Source organism: Haemaphysalis longicornis, unplaced genomic scaffold, assembly GCF_048455015.1.
Source record: "Haemaphysalis longicornis isolate Haplotype H1 unplaced genomic scaffold, Haemaphysalis longicornis Haplotype H1 scaffold_1, whole genome shotgun sequence".
NCBI lineage: Eukaryota > Metazoa > Arthropoda > Arachnida > Ixodida > Ixodidae > Haemaphysalis > Haemaphysalis longicornis.
This window is the reverse complement of record NW_027526203.1, coordinates 413,282,431-413,302,935: the sequence shown is the minus strand read 5'-3', so window position 1 is coordinate 413,302,935 and position 20,505 is coordinate 413,282,431. Positions and strand designations below refer to the sequence as shown.

The window sequence follows — 20,505 nt, the reverse complement described above, 5'->3', positions numbered from 1 at the left end:
TATATATATATATATATATATATATATATATATATATATATATATATATATATATATATATATATATATATCAGGGTGTCGAACCGGAACCGGACCGAAAACTGGAACTGAACCGGTATTTTTGCCGGAACTGAACCCAAACCCGCACCGTTATTTTTCGAGCACGCTGAACCCGAACCGGAACTGAACCGAAAGAAGAAATAACGGTTACCGGTTCATGCCGAAACGTTTCCACCCTCCGTTGTTGATATTGCACAGAAAATGCAATTCAGGCCCTTTTTTTTCTTTCACGTACCATCAACTTCGTACCCGCTCGCCCACGTTTCCCTCCAGACAATTGAACATTATCACGATCGATGTAACAACCGGGGAAATGAACGAGCACCAATGTAGCAATGGTCTGCTGCTGCTGGAAGCGCGAGCGTAGTGCAAGCTGACCAAACGAAATGTCATTCTCGGCAACTTGCAGGGGATATAAAACGACTTTGCCCTTCCCTAGCTGCGACTTTATTGGAGCAATCAGGAGCTGCTCAGTGGCTAAAGCCATTTGCTGCTGACCACAATTAAGTGGCCTTGATCTCCGTTCCCGGTCGCGACCGTTTTTCTGAAGTAGATGGAAATCGAAAACGTCCACGTATCGAGAATTTCATCCACGTTTAATATTACCAGCTGGGTAAAATAAGTCTGCCGGCCTGCAACATAAGCTGCGCCTTGGAGCAGAGACGAAGCATCAAATGCGCCAGTTTTTTTTAATGTGTTTACACGGAAAACAACAAAAAAGAAAAGGCGAAACACGTTGTTTTGAAATATTACGCTAAAAGTAAGTAAAACCGAGTAAGTAAAAAAAAAGCATCAGAACTTCGATATTGCTCTAATCTTTTCTTTGCACTGCCTTTCACAACCAAACGTACCATCAATGCGAAGGAACTGAGTTCCGGGGTCAGTTTTTGAGGACAGTACAATGGACACGTTCCGTTTTTTAGAGATATAAATAACAACCGATGTCAAGAAATTGCAGCCCTCGACCTTGTCTTGGAAGCAGAAACAGTAATAAAGCAGATGACACGTACCTCACACTGTCCCATTCGCCCAGCGATCATCTTGTCTGCTTGTTCTGTAGTTTTGTCTCTTTTAGATCTGCTTTTTTCGAAGGTGCACTTGTACTGACTGCCCAACTCGCTTCTTCTACTGCTACTCGTTCCGGAGGGGAGTGCTGCTGTGGACGAATTAAAGAGCGTCTACCCAAAAAAGTCCCGTCTTATGCTCCGCGCGTCAAATTTCCCTTTCTTTTTGTAACAGCATAATATGTTATAAGATTCCGCAATGTAGCACACGGAACGATGGCCGGGGGTCAGGTGGTACGACTGGAACCAGTTGGTCCCAGTCGAAACCAGTTACCTGCGGCGGTGGGGAGGCCGGCTTTTCTGGCGGAGGCGAAAAGCGAAAACGCCCGTATGTTCGAGATTTTGGCGCACATTAAATATACCCAGTTGGTCAAAATTAATCCGGAGCCCTCCACTACGGCGCGCCTCATCGCCTGTGTAGAGTCGGCGCGTAAAACCTCATAATCAATCAAATAAATTAAAACCAGTGGAAAATCAGTCGAAGATTTCCACTAATTAGATTGTTATTGTTGTTGTTGTGTCGTGTGGGAGAGGGGGGGGGGGGGTAGGGGTAACAAATATTGTTAACCCCGGATGCTTTCTCGGCACAGAAAAGCGAAGGTCCCAAAAAAACAGCAAAGTACCACGTCCCCGGCGGACGCCGACCAGCCTAATCTTATCTAATATAATGACGTATGCGCATGAAGTTATAGCTAAAACGGAATCTAGTAAATTTTACATGTCCATCCCTCATAATTTGGTGTTGCAATACAAAGTACAGACACTTACCTTGGTGAAGGAGGCGAAAATGGTCCGGGCGAAATCTGAGCATGTCTGGTTTCGGTTTCAGTACTTTCTAAAATAGTGAATATGAAACAAAACATAAAATATACAAATAAATAAGATCAATTATCAAGAAAAAAACTTTGTTTAGTAGCATAGTTGTCGACTAATGCGAGAAAAAAAACCTGGCATGTCATGACGTCATTTTAGTTGTCTCGAATTTGTCGAGAAGGAACGCCATTATCGCGATATCGAGAAGGTACGTGATTTCGTTTGAGATTTTGCGAGGCGGCGACTGTGTTTCTGTCAGATCGCCTGCTTGCTCAAAAAAATTCTGTTTTGAAGGTCTGAGCAACGTGCGCCTCACGGTCGTGTTAGAATGGAGGTAGAAATTGCATCTAGGCCTCGGCCTCATGTTAGCTTGCAACACAATCGTGGCCTGTACGCTCAGAACCCCCCACGGTTCGCGCAGCTCGCGATCCGCGAAAAGGGAAACTCGTGTGCCCCGGCCGAAATCCAGCATAGGAAGTGCTTGGGTAGTCGTGGAGGTGCAGCTTTCAGTTCTGGAAGAAACTGAACACGTTACATCCTGATGCAGCCATTCTGCTGAAGGTTGCCATTCTGATCCATAGCTTATTAACCTAATGTTGCAGACGCTCTGCTACCCTCCAGAAAAAGTTTTGGTGAGCTGCACCTGTATCCACTGCTACATTTATTCTGACAACACGGTAAGATTTCGCTCTTATGAGACCAGCTGCCTGTCGCAAGTGTTAAAATAAAGTTTAGTGTGTTCAATTATTTCCACGTGTGCTGTTCTTGCCGTGCGCGCCTCGTTTCTTGCGGCAGATGAGCGCTCGCCTGCTGGGTTCGCGGTATTTTAATTCGCCGCAGTTATCGCTGAAAATTATAGACGGCGAACGTTCATTTTCTTTTCTCCCCCAGGAGGATGGCGGACGAGATTCCATCGTCCTTTCAGCTGACAGTGAATGGTGATGATTTATTTTTTTGTCTCTGTGGCATCATGGCTGCTTCTTGGTCGCCTTCGGTAGCATGCGCACTTTGGAATTTTTGCTTGTCAGTCCGCCGTAGTGTAACGCACAGGACGAGGTGTGAACTGTCGCGTGTGCCGGCAGTTGGTATTCGAAAACCCGGAAGAGTTGGCGCCTGTTAAACGGGTCGCATTCTCGGGAAACTTTCTGTCAAGAACCGTTCTGTATAAAAAATTACAGAAAAAACACGCAATCTGCTGGTTTGTGCAGCATCATGTACGAAACGAAATTCAAATTCTGGAATTGACGGGCCAGAATGAATGTTTGGTTGGAAGTGCACCACTTTGGCAGGCTGGTGTTTTAGGCCACCTTTAAAAGAAACTATTAAACAGGCATTTCCTGTTTGTGTGTAACTAAGCGCATTGTGTGAGCAGCTAGTACAGAACTGCATAATAACGAGCTAGTCAGTTACAGGCAGTAATATGACTCTCAGGTTTCATTGAATAAAATTGACGTTAAAACTCTCCAAATAAAACTAAAGGTCACACACATACGGCACTACTGAGCACTTGCAGAAATGCCTGGCTTGCGTTTCTTACACCAGTTCGCGATAGTTCATGGCCTGGTGCCACGGCATGCGTAACTTATGCACCTCCTCTGCACTTATCTCCTTGACCTGCCAGTGGCAGGTCGAGAGAAGTGCAGGTACCACACGTCACTTGCAGATTGTGATGAGTGCTACACAGCCTGAACCTGTTCAGTCAAGTGCGCTAAAGCGTGGATACTTAGTGGAGGTAGATGTTGCTTGTAGAACATCGTAGCTTGAAAATGTTACACCAGTCAGTTTTGTCTGGAAGTGACTAACTACTGTCTGTATGTAGCTCATTTTAGCATTTGTATTTACTACGTAAATTTTCCCATAATGCTTATTAAAGGATCTTCAAGTCAGCTGTCCAAGCTTTTTGAAAAAGAAACAAATTTCTCTGCAAGTATGAGAAGCACATTAATTACAGTGCTATTGTTTTATTCAGTGGGCACGCTGTGAAGCCCCTGGGCATATTCTGACAAAAAAGCAGAGTAAAAATATTGGGGCCATTTTGTCTTTGCCTTCAATTTTGATGGTGATAAGAGTTGAATCACCAGTGTTCTACATGCCGTAGTGGCTAAGGCATTATGCCATTGAGTGAGAGGTCCAGGTTCAGTTCCTAGTCGTAATAGCTGCATCTTTAATAGAAGGGGAAATATGAAAAAATGCCAGTGTAAGCTGCACCCAAGGGGGTTAGAGTTCCATAAAAGAAAAAAAAAAGAAAATGTAACTTCTGTAACTTCTGGGAAACACTGCCCACAGCGAGACTAGACTTTAAAAATGTTGATTTTTTAATACGAGTTAAAAAAAACAACTGAAAGTAGTGCTTTTAAATTTGTGGCAATCCAGACCACTTGGCTGACACCTTTCCTTCATCACACGCACAGTGCTATCATTTCATTTAAGTAAGTACCTATACAGCAGCCCTGTCCTTGCCACAGTTATTAGGGTTTTTAGATAACCTTGTTAATTTTCCATGAGATTGCACTACATTTGTGGTGACAAGGTGTCTGGGAAGTAACGCTCTACAACCCACCTCAAGCAGAATATCATCGATAAGTGTGGCATTATTGTCATCTGAAATAAGATTGTGGCAATCGTGTCAGCACGCATAATGCAAATAGAAAGAGGTGGGTTCCGTGCTCTGATAAATTTTTACTGGACAGCTGCGCAGATCAAAGCCAGGTTAGATTAAGTTCACGGGAAAAGTGGGAGTAGGTTTGGATTAATGAATTCATATTAGCCAGATGTCAACTTGACATGGTGCATGCAGTGCACATCCGGTTGAGGTTCTTACTCTGAACATTGTGGAAGAAATGGCATTGTTACGCAGTATTGCTAAATAGCAATGTGCAAGATTGCCGACACCATCGGCATCTCAACTGAGAGGTTGCACCAAATTCTTGCATGAAGAACTGCAGGTGAACTTGTGAGCATGGTGGGGGCTGGTATAGTTAACCATGGACCAAAAGCACGGGCGAAAGAAAGTTTCCAGGTAGGGTTAGGTGATGTTTAATCGCAATTTGCAGGACTTTCTTGCACAGATTATGACTGTGGAGGAAACATGGATTTACTGCTACACCCTTGAGTCGAAGCAGCAGTCAAATCAGTGAAATCGTTTCGGACAAATTAAAGGCCGTTCATTTGTAGGCAGGACGGTGATGGCCACTGTATTTTGGTGCAGTCAAGGAATATCTCTTTTTCGACTATTGGCAAGATGGTAAAACAATGACGTGATTTTTACGCACTGGACTGTATGAAAGATAGGTTTGAAATTTAGAAAAAAACAGCACGAATGGCCCAGACCGACACATTGACAGTTCTCTTTCACCAAGACAACACATTATCCAATAAATTGACCATTGCAAGGGCAAACTTGCATGAATTCGCCTTTCAACTGGCTCCTTGTACACCCCCCCCCCCCCCCCCTCTCTTTCTTGTGTTCTCTAGTTTAGTCCGTTTCTGATTTCTTGTTTGAAAACGTGAAAATATGGCTCAATGGGAAGGAAGTCTCAAGAGGCTGTGTTGTGAAATGAAATGAATTGTTTTCAGACGAAGATGCTTAACTTCTGTTTTTACTATGCTTATCAGACAACCCTCATATTGTGAACAGAGCTTCTGTAGGCATCAGCATTATTTTATTCTTTACTGAGTTTTTAATACCGGGTCTGTGTTAACTGCATCATTGGGAATATACGCCTCGAGCATCGCTGTGCCGCCTGCCGTCGCTTCTCCACGCCGTTTACGGGTTTAGTGCTGCTTGGCTGATAGGTGGTCATGCAGTGTGTTGGTTTTCTTTCACTTCTATTAGCCTTTCTGTGCGTTAAACAACTTGTTATGGTGACGTCTGTAAGTAAATAGTACATTTGGGGCACTTAAAAAAACAGCTGCGTCTTGGTACAGTGCTCGAACGCCAACAAGACCTACCCGGGGAGGCGGTTCTGCGCGCTTCTTGGCTGCTCTAACGGGCGTCTGCGACAGCAGCACCATATCACCACTGTCACCTTCGAACACGTCAGCACAAATGAATTGTATTTATTGTCGCCTCGTTTAGACCTGATATTGGCACTGTAAGAGGTTGGTTTCGTTTTGCAGCGGGGGCAACAAATGTGGCTTTGCTTCAATTATGTACAGCCACGAACTCGCGCGATGGCTCAGTGGCTAAGGCGTTGTGCTGCTGAACACGAAGTCGCGGGTTTTATTCCCGGCCGCGGCAGCCGCTTTTCTCATGGAGGCGAAAAGCAAAAATGCCAATGTGCACGAGATTTCGGCGCACATTAAAGATCCCCAAGTGGTCAAAATTAATCCCGAGCCCTCCACTACGGCACGCCTCATCACCTGCATTGCGTCGGTGTCTTAAACACCAGTTTCAAACACCAAAGTTTAATGAGCTGTAAAATTAGTTCCAAGCGATGCACCAAGAAACGCCTTCGATTATTGCATTCCCCAGGGTTCACAGTATTGGTAAATTTTAAGATTACAGTTTCATGACCAACACTGTTTTGTCTGTTGTTTGACCAAGATAGGCTAATTAACCTTAATTATCTTGGGAACTAATTGACCGACTCAAAAAATAATGGCATATTTGAAATCAGTGGGAAAAAAGCAGCAAGACTGACAAGTCTCACAAAGTTTAATTGAAAATTAAAAAAAGTTGTTCACACTGCGACGAAAGCGACGTGAATTCTGTCGCTTTGTCGCGCGACAACAAGAATTGGTCCCGACCATTCGCCAAAAACGGTCGTCACGGGACAAAGCGACGGAATTCCCGTCGCTTTCGCTCACTTTCGTCGCTAGTGTGAACGGGCCTTTAACGATGTAGGGGTCGGACAACCTTTTGGTAACCGGAACATTGGCACCGTACAACTTAAATTTGCCGTTCACAACCACATTCGGCACGTAGTGGGAGCTTAGCGTTAGAACGGAGCCCTATTCACTTCCTGTAGCGGACTTTGCCTTGTGTCCTCTGGGTCAACATTTTGAGATATCTGCAGTCCCCCAAAAAAGCATTTCGAGATAAAGGGGGTTAAATACATGGCGCCTACGGGAGGTAAATGCACGGCGAAAAAAAGGTTCAACATAACGGATATTTTGAGCTATCCAAGTTCGAGTTAATGAGGGACTGCTGTATATGTGTGCAGCAAGTCCACTCAGCCTAGAGAGAGGTTTTTTAACCCTGCAATCTATTACACACAGCGAATATCTCATTCTTGGAAAATACCTGCAACTGCTTTAAAAAGAACCTCGTGATCAGTATCATCACTGAGAAGTTGGTGAATTGGAATTCGCTTTTGTACATGAGCCACAAGTTTGCATAAGCAAGCCAAAAAAGCATTTCTGCATTTCATTCTTGCCACAAAATGCCCACCACGACTCAGAATTAAGCTGATGAACACCTGCACGCCGACATGCTCAGGAGTAGGAGTAGGCATACTTTTCGTTTGTTGAATGCATCCTTGATTTTACATTGAGGTCACAAAACGCTAAATGCCTCGAGCGCTTCCGGTAGGGGCGCCACTGAAATCCCTCAAGCGGCCCGTTTCGAAAGCAGCCGCGGGAGTCTCCGGCCCGCTCCCCCCTGTCACCGTTGCTTTGGGGCATGTTCAAGACTGTGATTTACTGTTTGTACGCGTTCGAAATACATATTAATGTAAAGCAGCCACTCTGTTTGCAAGTGTGGTGTGTTTACGAGAGTTTAAGCGATTCTGACGTGATCTTACTGCGGTACATTCGGTCTGTATGAGCACCAGTTGTGAGTCACAGGCCGGTGTCCCGAAGCCAGCATATGCATGCAGCTGATCGCAATTCCACTGCCCTGAAATTTAGTAGCAGTGTCTCCGTAAGCAGCGTTTCCTCCAATGGTAATGTTACAGCCATACACTATGATGTAAATCGGCTTTGTGCGCTAGCATAATCTAGCGGAGCACTCATGCCTGACAGCACGCCAGTTATGCATGCCAGTATCATACCTCAGGTATTGATCACTACTCTGAACAAGCCATCATCATCATCATCATCATCACCAGCCTATCTACGCCCACTGCAGGGCAAAGGCCTCTCCCATTATTCTCCAATTACCTTGGTCCTGTGCCAACTGTGACCAATTTATCCCCGCAAACTTCTTGATCTCATCTGCCCATCTAACTTTCTGCCGCCCCCTGCAACGCTTGCCTTCTCTAGGGATCCACTCTGTTACCCTTAATGACCAGCGGTTATCTTGCCTTCGCATTACATTCCCTGCCCACGTCCATTTCTTCTTCTTAATTTCTACTAATATGTCTTTAACACCAGTTTGCTCCCTGACCCACTCCGCTCTCTTCTTGTCCCTTAATGTTACACCTATCATTTTCCGCTTCATTGCCCGCTGAGTTGTTCTCAATTTAAGTTGAACCCTCTTAGTGAGCCTCCAAGTTTCTGCCCCGTAGGTGAGTACCGGTAAGATGCAGCTGTCATACACTTTCTTCTTCAGCGACAATGGTAGGCTGCTATTCATTATCTGAGAATGTCTGCCATATATGCACCCCACCCCATTCTAATCCTTCTAATTATCTCTGCCTCATGGTTGGGATCTGGGGTCACAACTTGGCCTAAGTATATATATTCGCTTACCACTTCCACTGCCTCGCCATCTACCTCAAACTGCTGTGCTGTCCCGAGGTTATTGATCATTACTTTAGTTTTCTGCATATTAATTTTCAGGCCCACGGTTCTACTCTGTTCGCCCAGTGCGGAAAGCATGCTTTGCAATTCGTCCCCCGAGTTACTTAGCAAGGCAACGTCATCAGCAAATCTGAGGTTACTGAGGTATTCTCCATTAACCCTTACTCCCACCTGTTCCCAATCCAACGTTCTGAATACTTCTTGTAAGCATGCTGTGAATAACATTGGAGAGATTGTGTCTCCTTGTCTGACACCCTTCCTTATAGGTATTTTACTGCTCTCCCTATGGAGGATGATGGTAGCTGTAGACCCATTATAGATATCCTCTAGTATTCTTACATAATGTTCATCTACCCCCTTGTTCCGTAATGCCTGAATGACTGCTAGGGTTTCGACCGAGTCAAATGCTTTCTCATAATCTATGAAGGCTATATATAGGGGTTCAGTATACTCAGCGCACTTCTCTATCACCTGATTGATCGTGTGAATATGGTCCATTGTTGAATAACCTTTACGGAACCCTGCTTGTTCTTTAGGTTGACTGAAATCTAAGGTTGCAGAGATTCGGTTAGCGATTACCTTGGTAAATACCTTGTAGACGACTGACAGTAAGCTGATCGGCCTGTAATTTTTCAAGTGCTTCATGTCGCCTTTCTTATGGATTAGGATGATGTTCGCGTTCTTCCAAGATTCCAGTACCATTGCGGTCATTAGGCATTGCGTATACAGGTTTGCCAGTTTTTCAAGTACAATTTCTCCGCCATCCTTCAAGAGGTCTGCTGTTATCTGATCCTCACCAGGCGCTTTGCCCCCTTTCATTTCTTTCAAAGCCTTCCTTACTTCTTCGGTTGTTACTGGTGGGATGTCTATCTCCTCTGAGCTACTGTCTCGTTCGGCATTATCCTGTATGTCCCGACTACTGTACAGATCCCTATAGAACTCCTCGGCCACTGTGACTATTTTATCCCTATTTGTGATGACATTGCCTTGCTTATCCTTAAGTGCATACATCTGATCTTTCGCCACGCCAAGACGTCTCTTCACTGCTTTCAGGCTACCTCCGTTCTTTACAGCGTATTCGATCCTCTCCATATTATACTTCCGTATGTCAGCTGTCTTACGCTTATTGATTAACTTCGAGAGCTCGGCTTGTTCTATTCTGTCAGCTGCGGTAGAGATACTCATGGTTTGCCGTTTCCTGATTAGATCTTTCGTTTCCTGAACAAGCCAATGTGGCATAAATTTCATGAACATTCTACGAAAGAAGTACGATGGATAATGCAAAATTATACTCAGGAGTCAGCCCACATTCATCTGTTACATTTATCCTCCACGAAAAGCGCGAAGACGGGCTTATAGAGTAATCTGCGTCCGCAACTAAAGCCTTCTTCGAAACATCGTCATATGACACAGAGAGCCTGCAGAATCTAGCAAAAACTGAAATGAGAGGGCCTTATCAGATACCACGCTCTTCCAACAACACCCCTTATCGCTTGTGAACTGCCTACCCGGTATTCTTTAAAAGAAAATGCGTTCGCCAACTGATCAGCCATTTGTTGAAGGTGAAAAACAAATGGAAAGTGAATGCGCAGCTTGTGTGTGTGATTACTAAAAGGTTCATTCCTTGATTTCACTCCGCATTTTAACACAGCGATAGTTAAGCGCCCCCTCCCCAAACTCCCCTTGTCTTGTGAAATAGCAGTGCATTTGTTGTCTAGTTGATCTGGTGAGTCCTACCTGGCTTAATTTCAGACGAACGTCTTTAGCATTTCCGAAGCTACGATGGGTTTTTTCATTCCCGTACGACTATTATATTTCTCTGGACTTGCAAACCATTCATTTTTCCGTGATTTCATTACCTTAAGTTGGTTCTTGCAATAAGGCGTGAGTGGGCACATATTCAACAACGCACAGCCTCTTAAATATTTTTGCATGGCTTATATTCCCATAAAAGGCACAAGTTATAGTCAGGTATTGGGTAATCACATCCCCGAAACATTTTTCTACGACGTACACCCCAGAGCAGAAGTTTACGGACCCCGAAAGCAGCAATTTTGAATTATTTCTCTGCCGCACGGCAGCCCGGAGTACTATGTGCGGTAGTTTTCATTAGTTCAGTACTTATACGACATGTCGCATGCATTCGACAGTTTATCGGGCTGCTATAGGAAGAGAAATAACCTAAAATTACCATTCCCCTGGTCCGTAAACTTTTTATCGTGGCTGTACATTGATTGTAGAGTTTAAATGGTTCCTTGCCACTGGTGCCACCGAAGTTTAAATTCAAGAGTTGTAAAATCAGTTCCAAGTGATGCACCAAGAAACGCCTTCGATTATTGCATTCACCACGGTTCACATAATTGGAAAATATAAAGATTACAGTTTTATGACCAACATTGTCTTGTCTATTGTTTGACCAAGATTGGCTAATTATCTCTAAGTATCTTTGGAACTAATTGACCAGCTGAAAAAATGACGGCATATTCGAAATCAGTGGGAAAAAAGCAGCAAGGCTGACAAGTTTCACAGAGTTTACTTGAAAATTAAAAGAAGCTGTTTTAAGACCAGTGTCCCCCCTTAAAATGCAGCTGATCATTATGATGAAGTGGAACCTCAAGAAGTGTGTACAACTATAGAAATAACAAAGATTCTGTGCCTGCTTTGAAACAAGGTAGAATGTTGTGGTGGCGACCAGCAGTTGATATGATGCACTGAGCAGCTCGAAAACGCTTTTCTGGGACCATATGCGAACGCAAACAGGCGAGGATCACGCAGTTGTTTCTTCTGAAATAATGAAAATTGGTTTTTCCTGCGAAATTGTTTGCCTTTATTACGAAAGCTCCCCTGTGCAGTGGAGCTTTTGTTACTAGCATTAGCTCTTATTTCAGTTACCTGACCACAAATTTTCAGCATTTCGCCTAGCCCAAAACTCTGTTTGTGTCGAAATTTTCAGCGGATTTTACGACTTCGAGTTAATGGGGGATTACGGTAGCTGCACGAGTGAATGTTGGCATGATGTATATTTGCTGTGACGGCGCAAAATTCCAGCTGTTGTAAAGTGTGCTGTGTGGCACTTAACAACTGCATGAAAAATTGATTCTTGCGCTGATTTGAGAAGTGTAACATGAGTTCTGTTAATCCCCAGTGAGGGGGACAAATGTGTGGAGAAATGTGTCCTACATGCATCCTACAGTAGAATTATGCGGCCTGGCATGGAAGCATGCACGGTAAGCTTATGGAGGGATGCCCACATTTAATTTAAGACGTGACAATAGTGTGCAGCCTGCCTCATAGGAACAGCTCCTGAAAGGTTGCACAAATGTTATGCTGCCAAGGTGCATGTGCAACTGCATACAAGCTTGGTTAGCTCTGGTTTGTAGCATGCTGCTTTGTGCTTGACGGCTGGTGAGTGAAGAGGGTATTGCCTGCCAATTCAGCGCCTCCGGGAAGCCTGTTCAGCCACATTTGTTCAGTGTATGCTTCAAACATCGTGGCCTAGAGAAGGTGGGTGCCCACCAATGGGTTCCTTTGTGTTGGCGGCAGGAGACAGCCTGCCGGGCCTGGTGTTGGTGGACCAGATGGCAGATCAAGCAGAGAGTCCGCCGCTGCGGCTGGTGCCCGTCGGAGGGGGCCAGTTCCTGCTGGCCAAAATGGCTGGCCTGCCCCCCGAAGAGGAGGAGGAGGCCACCCCAGCTGGGGCCAGCGCCCATGAGGACCTGGCGGTGAGTCTGGTTGCCTTCGGGTCCAGTAGGATGCCGGTGAAGTCTGCGGGGCCTCTCCAGGGGTGAAACTGGGGCTAAATTTTTTCTGGTCAGTTTGTGTCTGTTGCTTGCTTCAACAGTCATGGCTGACTTAACGGGGGCATCATGATGTGGCCTTACCCATAGCCCGCATCCAGTTGGAAGAAATGGAGAAAAGCAAAAGAAGGTTCAAGGTGAAAGCCTTAGATCTCTGTTTCATGGAATGTGCCCAGAAAATCCTTTTGGGGTACACATAATCGCACAGAAGACCGGGGCATGTGCCGGGATAGGGAACAGCAGCACTTGAAAAAGGTAGGCTGCTGTCACACGTCTAAAACGAGCTGCCTTGAGAGGCAAAGGTACCGATGGGGCTGAACAGGAGGCTTCCGGCAATGGCGAGCGAGGGGAACGAGCTTCGGAGGGTGCTGTTCATGGGGCTGGACAAGTAGTGATGGGTGCACCCATCTCAACTTGTTTAGCCCCATGAACATGCGGCCACAAAGTTCAAGAGTAAGTTCAAGCACAGATCAACAGGAGGTCCAGCTAGACTTCTTCCTTCACTTTCTTAGAAGGTTCCGAGCATACCCCATAATTTTTCGAGAATCTCACTTGAGATTGAGTTCTTTTTAAGGCAATGTCAGTCATTATGAACTCGGAGAAATACAAATACACCAGGATGTGGATATGCAGTCCAAACCCGATTTAACGAAATACCTGATTTAACGAAGGTATCCTGATCCCCCCTCAGAGGCCCATAGAGAGCCCAATGCTTTGGCTAACTCGAAATGATGAAACAATTATCAAGATCTGCCCTGGCTTAGCGAACCTTTTCTCAAATACTAATGCAGCTCAAAAAGTTTTAGTTTTGGTCTTTTTTGTAGAGAACACCTCAAAATTGATGCATGGCGAACCAAAGATAATATCGCGGAGCACCTTTGTCCTGTGCACCAGCATGAAGATGCTTGGGAGCACCTTTGTTCAGTGGATGAAGTGCCTGTCAGGATAAGCTTCTCCGACTACGGGAGCTCCGACGCAAATGCAGTCAATGCAAAAGTTTTGGATGATGGAGATATCTTGTGGCTTGAAGGAAGTGTGGAGAAAGTGGCGGCTGAAGACGCTGGCGAAGATGCTGAAGATATCGAAGCTTTTGTGCCAACACCGGGTCAAGTGATGGATTTCCTTGATCTGTTGCGGATGTTTGCTGGAATGCGCGAGGATATGGTAAACGCACTTGACGCATTACAGAGTCGGAAACTTAAAAGAAATCTGTGCGGCCATTGCTTACAAAGCGCACGGAAGCAAAGATCACCGACTACTTAGGTGGGAAATAAATGTGTAGTCCCCCGGGGGCCATTCTTGTTTAGGTAACAATTTTCGTGGTCACTTTTCATATGCGCGGGCAGCAATTTCATTTTTGGAGCATTTACTCTGTGCAAATGTGATGCCGCATAAGCTTACTGGATGCTGCTACAGTATATAATCGATTGTACTGAATTATGTGACCAAGGAATGCCTAACTTGATTTACTCAAGTTCTCAATTTATTGAAATCATTCGCCACTCCCCTCAACTTCGCTAAATCGAGTTTTAACTGTATAGGAATTATATTAACGATTGGTGGCAATGAGCTGGTGGACCAGCAGTTATGGCTGCTCAGAGATGGGACTGCAAGTTGGGGAAGACCATTAACTCAATGGAAGAATTATTTAGGAAAATTCAGGGGCAAAACTGGATTTGGGCAGGGCAGCAGGACAGAAGTGGTTGGACGCCTTTGGGAGAGGCCCTTGTCCTGCACTGGACTTTGATAGGCTAATAGTTTTGATGATGATCTGTAGGGTGTGTGCTATTTGAAATACCAGAATTCTTGATACCCAGTCACGCAGCAATTCCATGTGTGTGAAAAAAAAAAAAGCTTGCATAGCTGATTAATAAAAGTGATTTCATTGAAGTATCTATTGTTGGCTGGGGTGGAACAGTTACAAGGTTTTTTTCTGTCTTTTTGCTGCCCAGCACAGACTATGTAAGTACATGCCAAAAAACTAGCATGTCGACTTGGCTATAACTTGTGAAGCAATAGGCCTGTGCACTCGTAAATACAGTGTCCGGATCGCCACTGTGTGCTTTTTGCTCAGATTACTCTCTTGGAGGACTTAAGCCTTCTGTAAGCACTTTAAGTGCAAAAAACGGAAGGGGGGGGGGGGAAGTAAAATTATTTATTTTTAGGCATTATAGCACCATGTCAGATTTGTACGATCACAGGCACTTCTTTCAGTTCAATTTCAGTTTCACATTATTATTTGACAGAGTAAATAACATAACACCATAGTGAAGAACACTGCAGGGGATTCGTAAAAATTGTGGGATTATTTGCACAAATTGAACTCTGGAGGCCTAAAGGGACACTGAAGTGATTCGTGAACATTGTGGAATTACTTGCACAAATTGAAATCTGGAGGCCCTAGGCCCTGTTTCGACCACTGTGGGGGCTGTATTCTGAGTCCCTCCTCCACTCCATTTGCTCCCTCCACTCGGCTGAGGAGAGGATTCTGCAAATTAATAATTATGCTTATGCATGGGGAAATCAGTTTCAAGGATCTCCCCCACTGGAGGCTCGAGTTTAGAAAGGATTCACACTAGCAGGGTGGGTGTGTTTACGTGACTTTATTTAGTTGAAAAATCATTTAGCAAGTGCTGTCCTACTCTCTGCATTGCCCTTGCCGATTTCAATGGCGTTTCGTGTGCAATTACTTTAGCAGGCTTAGCTTGACTGCGCGGCTTGCCAACCCTTCCGGCAGAGTCGGTTGGCCCCTCAATTAACACTAAGCCATGGCAACGTTTGTGCCTTGAAGAATGTGGCCTGAGTTGGTTAGTTTGTAGACTGTATCAAGCTTAGTAAAGTCGATGAAGTCAAAGGCTAAGGCGTCGGGCTGCTGAGCCCAAGAACGCAAGTTCGATTCCCGGGTTGATTCACGGGTTCGATTGTCAGCGCTGTAAAACCTCATAATCAAATCAAATAAGTCAAAGTTGCTCCACACAAGTACTCATGCGACACTTCGCTGACTTCGCTTTACTAGAGCTGTAAACTGTACATGCCTGTGCGACTGGTACGCTAGTAGAAAATCTAGGGCCAATTAAAGACGGCAGAAGAGTCAGTGAAGTTAATATAGGTAATAAGGAATTAAAATTGACTGAAACTTTTATTGTAAATCGTAAAACCAAGGTACGGAAAGCACTTTTTGCGCAGGGCGAACTAGCACGGCAGTCAGCAGCACAACCACACGTTTGCGATTGCTTTTCCTGCCTAAGGGAAGCAGTTGCTAGTCATAAGATATTTGTGGGGATTTGGGGGTTGCTTACCACACATGCATTATTCAAGGAATACTCATCTAAGCAGCTGGGGATGGTGAAACAAAAAAAAAAAAAATAGACAGCCTATACCATATATACTTTATATTTCCCGCTCCCGACACCCCTGAGGTTATGGCCAAGTGCTTTCAAGCACTGGAAGCAGTGTGTCGCGTTGAGGAGATTCGAATCCCCTATTGCACTTTTTTTTAGTTAACTTTTGTTTTTGTTTAGGTAATGCTTTCTGTACTGCATTCACCATCTTGCGCTGTAACGTTCATTGCTCCATGAAAGAGTTGGCAGACAGCATGCAGACTGACACTGATACTCTGGCACGTTGTTGTTGGCGTGGTGTTGACATCAGCACCGACTGCTCGCGGGCACAGTGCCAAATCATCTGACTCTCGGCCTGGTGCGAACACGCCTCTTACGACACAGGAACGAGCCAGGCAAGCTCCAAAGGTGGGGGCGGAGTGCCTCGTAGTTGAGCCTCTGTGATGACGTGGAGGGCATTCATCCACAGCGTACGCCTAGGCTAGCAAACATTGCGATTCTAAGTGGCACTGGCAGGCTTATCTGACATTCTACAGCTGGCGACGTGGTAGAAGCGTGGTATGCCAATTCATGAGATATTGAGAATGCCCCACCAAGCATAACGTCGTGCCAAGCATTTTGATTGCCAAACTGGTTTGAACTCCAATCTTGGACATCGTCCAATTACATCGCAAAACGAATACGTGTCTCTGCTATTAGATGTTGGGGCTGCCACAAATGTTGCATGGTATTTTTTCTTCTTTCAGGCTTTACAAATTAAATACTGCTTTATCAACCGGATAAACAATGAAAAGTGTGTTTATTTCAGCCAGTCTTGCAATGCGAACAAAAATAGAATTTTGGCAAATTCACTTCAGTGTCCCTTTAAAAAAGCAATACCACAGCTCGGTTCAGGTGCATACAACAGGAACAAGTTTTAATGTCAGTGGTTATTTTATTTGTGTAAACAGCTTTAGGTGTTTGTTTCGAGCACAAAAAATTTCTTGCGTAGGAAGAGTAAATGGGAGGCACCAGAATTTGCTGATGCCAAGGTTTAGTAGTGCCATTGTTAGTACGTGCATAAGAAAAGGGAAGCTAGTTATATCAGTGATAATTCAACTTTCGGAATGAGCAGCAGGGCACTGTGACATCCTTGCGACGAAGCTTCGGTGAGCGGCAGGGGCCTAAAGGGGGCGGGATGGGCCTCACAGGCCCTGCTCTCGGAGCTGCAGGCAGAGGTGCTGCAGCGGCTGGACACCATCTCCAACAAGCTGAGCGCAGTCGAGGCACGCTGCGGGGCCCTCGGGGACCGCATGAACAGCCTGGCGGCCCTGCTGCCTGGTGGAACCTCTGCCAGCCATCTACCCGCGGCCGACACCAGGTGAGGCAGACACCACCGAGCAGCTTCAAGGCTGTAGAGGTAGGTTGAAATGCTGGTGGAATAAAGGCAGCCTAGAGAAGATAAGATACCAGTTGTAATGGACAAAATTTAATTTGAGCCTGCCGCTAAGAACAGCTCTAAATAGTAATACAACATAGATACATTAGATTCTTTTGGTGAGATGACACACGTCATCACCCCGTTACAAAGGGATGCCACTAACTATCAACCAGTCAATCAATCAATCAGCGGCAGCATGGCAACTGTGGGTGCCCTTGGTAAGCACAGGTTGCAACAGTCAATTAGAGGGTGGGAATTATTGCGCAACAAAAAAAGTATATTTGAACAAACACTGACAGACTGTCACAACCTGTGACTCATTTGATAACCAGCTGATGTACTTTAGCCGAGGAGCGCCTTGTGGTGTTGCTTGTATACAGGTAGCAGGGGTGTATCTTGTGCCATAATTCGCCACTGTACTTCCAACCACATGTTGCTTTCAGGGATTTTCAGCATTGGAGTGAGTGTAAAAATACCTGGCTTGTTTGGAAATTGTAGTATGTGCCTGTAAAGAGACGAATAATAGCTTAAAGAGGTCGTACAAACAAAACACGTTTGTTTCATTCGAAAGATTTGGTGTTTTGTAGTGCCCCCAGCACTTTTGCTCGTCCAGCAGCAAGTGATGCTTTATTCACTGAGAAATTAATCAATTTAAGTTAAAATTTTGATTCTCCCGCCATATTGTGTGTTTCGTGACATCTGCCATGACGTCACAAAAAAGGGTCTTCAAGCAAAATTCTAGTATGCTTTTCAGTCTTCAGCGGACTGCAGAGCCCTGTTTACATCCAGTCCTCCTAGATGGCGCCACCATACTGCTTTGCACTGCTGTCCACCTTTGCTTCATTTTCGGCTGTATTTGCACCTGGCTTGTTTTTGTTATGGTAGGTCGTAATCGTTTCATGAAACATGGTTTATGTTACACCCACCGCGGTGGCTCAGTGGCTAATAAGGCGTTGCGCTGCTGAGCACGAGGTCCCGGGTTCGATTCCCGGCCGCTGCAGCCGCTTTTCTGATGGAGGCGAAAAGCAAAAATGCCCGTGTGTATGAGATTTTGGCTCACGTTAAAGATCCCCAGGTGGTCAAAATTAATCCGGAGCCCTCCGCGCCTCATCGCCTGCGTTGCGTCGGCGTGTTAAACCCTACAATCAATCAATCAATGGTTTATGTTAGACAAATGGGTCACGTAAGACAATGCCACTTATGCCACTCAACCAGGGTTGTGTGAGGCAACCATAAAGCACCGCACTGTTGTGCAGCTATAACAAGCATAGTGCACCCTGTACCAACAGCAGTACACCCTGGTACTTATATGTTTACGTGTACTTTCATAACTTCCATTGTTTACCCAACAATCCTTACTGCTATAAAATGTATATGCATTACACCTAAGTGAAAATAGCTCATTCTGCAAGCTTATAAGCCCTGCATAACTTGCATTCAATTTTGCCGGCCTCAGCCAACCGCACAGTTGTGCATGTGACGTCATATGTTCTAGTGCGGGAAATGAACTAGTGAGTCGCTTTGCCATTCTAGTTTTTCCTAATTATATAGCTTATTTGAGCTAAGTTTACGTTAAGAGGGGTGTCAGTATGATTCTAATAAGGAAATCGTTCGAATGAACCAAACTTGTGTATTGTCTGCATGGCTTCTTTAAATAATAAATGGTGGCTAATTAGCCAGTGAGATTGTCAATTTGCTATTGTATTCTCTTTCCCATTGCGTGGTCGCAGCTATTTTTGTACAATGCACTGTTATTTTAGGTTTTTCTGTCTCCGGTAAAATGATGATGCCTGTTAACTACTCCTGCTGTGGCTGCCGGCAGATGGCTTTATTTATGAAATGCCAGCTGGAAGGTCACAGTATGTTGCCACATAAGAAATGTGCAGTTGCAGAGAAAGCGCTGTGTGTAAGAGAAAGCATGCTTGCATAAACACTGTTGGTAATTTTCATTGTAGTGCCTTCACTGCTGAGCATGGGTCATTTCTTGCAATGGTTTTCGTTGTAGCATAGCATCCATATACTATAAATATAGAGAGAAGACAGGTTTTTTATTCAAGTGCTGAAACTGCTTTCCTGCGAGTAATAATCTGACACCTGTGAATCTATGACCGCTTGCTTGCTAGTATGATAAAGCAGATGTTTTATACTAACAGCAGTATTGCCAAATTTGATTGTTGGCACTGCTGACCTGTCCCTGTTCGCATGTAGGCCCAGCGTGACTGTCTGTGTCCCATCGCCGACGGGTGGAACAGGTGAGCCGTGAGAACAGTGTGTGTAACTAAAACCCTCCAGTTCCTTTTGCTTTTTCTTGTTCTTGGCTGTTGCGGTGACCGAAACATGATCGTGATTCGGGCAGCACTCTGGGGTGTCAAGATGTCTGTGCTGGGTTTGATTCATGTGCAGAGGGAATGTCAAATACTTCTGACTTAAACTGCAGCTAAAGCAAACTGGCTTGCCTGCATAACTTCAGTCTTTTTGTTGTGAACCAGCTTGATCTGTGTTTATTGGCCAGGTTGGTTATATGCTGACTTTGCGTAGACTGCTTGAGCAGGTGGTGAGCCTGCCCGCCGCTGTATTTATCATCACACCCGTCAGTAGGAGAGGTGCTGTGTCAGGGACAGTTAAATAGCCAGACGCCAGACATGAGACTTCAAAGTTCAGGGCAGCAGGAATAAATGACTGAAATAGTTTCTGCTCTGTTTTTAGCGTACCTTAGTGTTTTTTTATTACGCTCTTGCCATCCCGTTGCTGCTTGGGGTGGGTAAGGTCAAAAGTTGTTAACGTTGTTGAAGCAGCAAAAGTTGTCAGGCAAACAGTGCACCGATCGCCTGCAGTGCCCCCAATTGTGGTGCATTTTCACACTTAATTTGGTTCTGTTAAGGCTCTTTATTATTCATTGCTTGGTTTTCTTACGTTTTTTTGCTGAAATTAGTTTTTGTGGGTTTTTTTAAATGGGGGCAAATTAACTTAAAACAACGTATAGGTTCAAGCTAGTTGGTACTCCGTAGTCACCCAACAAGCTTAAAGGAGCCATGAAGACAAAATACGTTTGTTTTATTTGAAAGATTTAGTGTTTTGTAGTGCCCCCAGCACTTGTCTGGGTGCAAACGATGTGTTATTCACTGAGAAATTATTCAATTTAAATTAAAATTTTGATTTTTCTGTTAAATCGTGTGTTTTCGTGGTCTGCAATAACATCACAGGAACCGACCGCTCTGCAGCCGATTGGGAAGCCTGGTTTACCTTTAGTGAACCTAGATGGTGCCACCATACCGTGGCAAGCCGTTTTCTGCCTCTGGTTAGTTTTTAATCGTATCTGAACCTGG

The 20,505-nt window shown here is 44.8% G+C and overlaps 1 protein-coding gene across 1 annotated transcript in view; it reads left to right on the top strand.

The window, feature by feature from the left end:
• Positions 1–2,705: 2,705 nt before the first annotated feature.
• Positions 2,706–20,505, top strand: part of LOC144155533 (protein BANP-like) — a 35,923-nt gene continuing 18,123 nt past the window's right edge. The window contains exons 1-5 of the mRNA XM_077687043.1: positions 2,706–2,751; positions 2,829–2,875; positions 12,165–12,343; positions 16,950–17,119; positions 19,388–19,431. Of these exons, the coding sequence (XP_077543169.1) occupies positions 2,833–2,875; positions 12,165–12,343; positions 16,950–17,119; positions 19,388–19,431 (436 nt within the window). The 5' untranslated portion in view covers positions 2,706–2,751; positions 2,829–2,832. The remainder of the gene's footprint in view (positions 2,752–2,828; positions 2,876–12,164; positions 12,344–16,949; positions 17,120–19,387; positions 19,432–20,505) is intronic.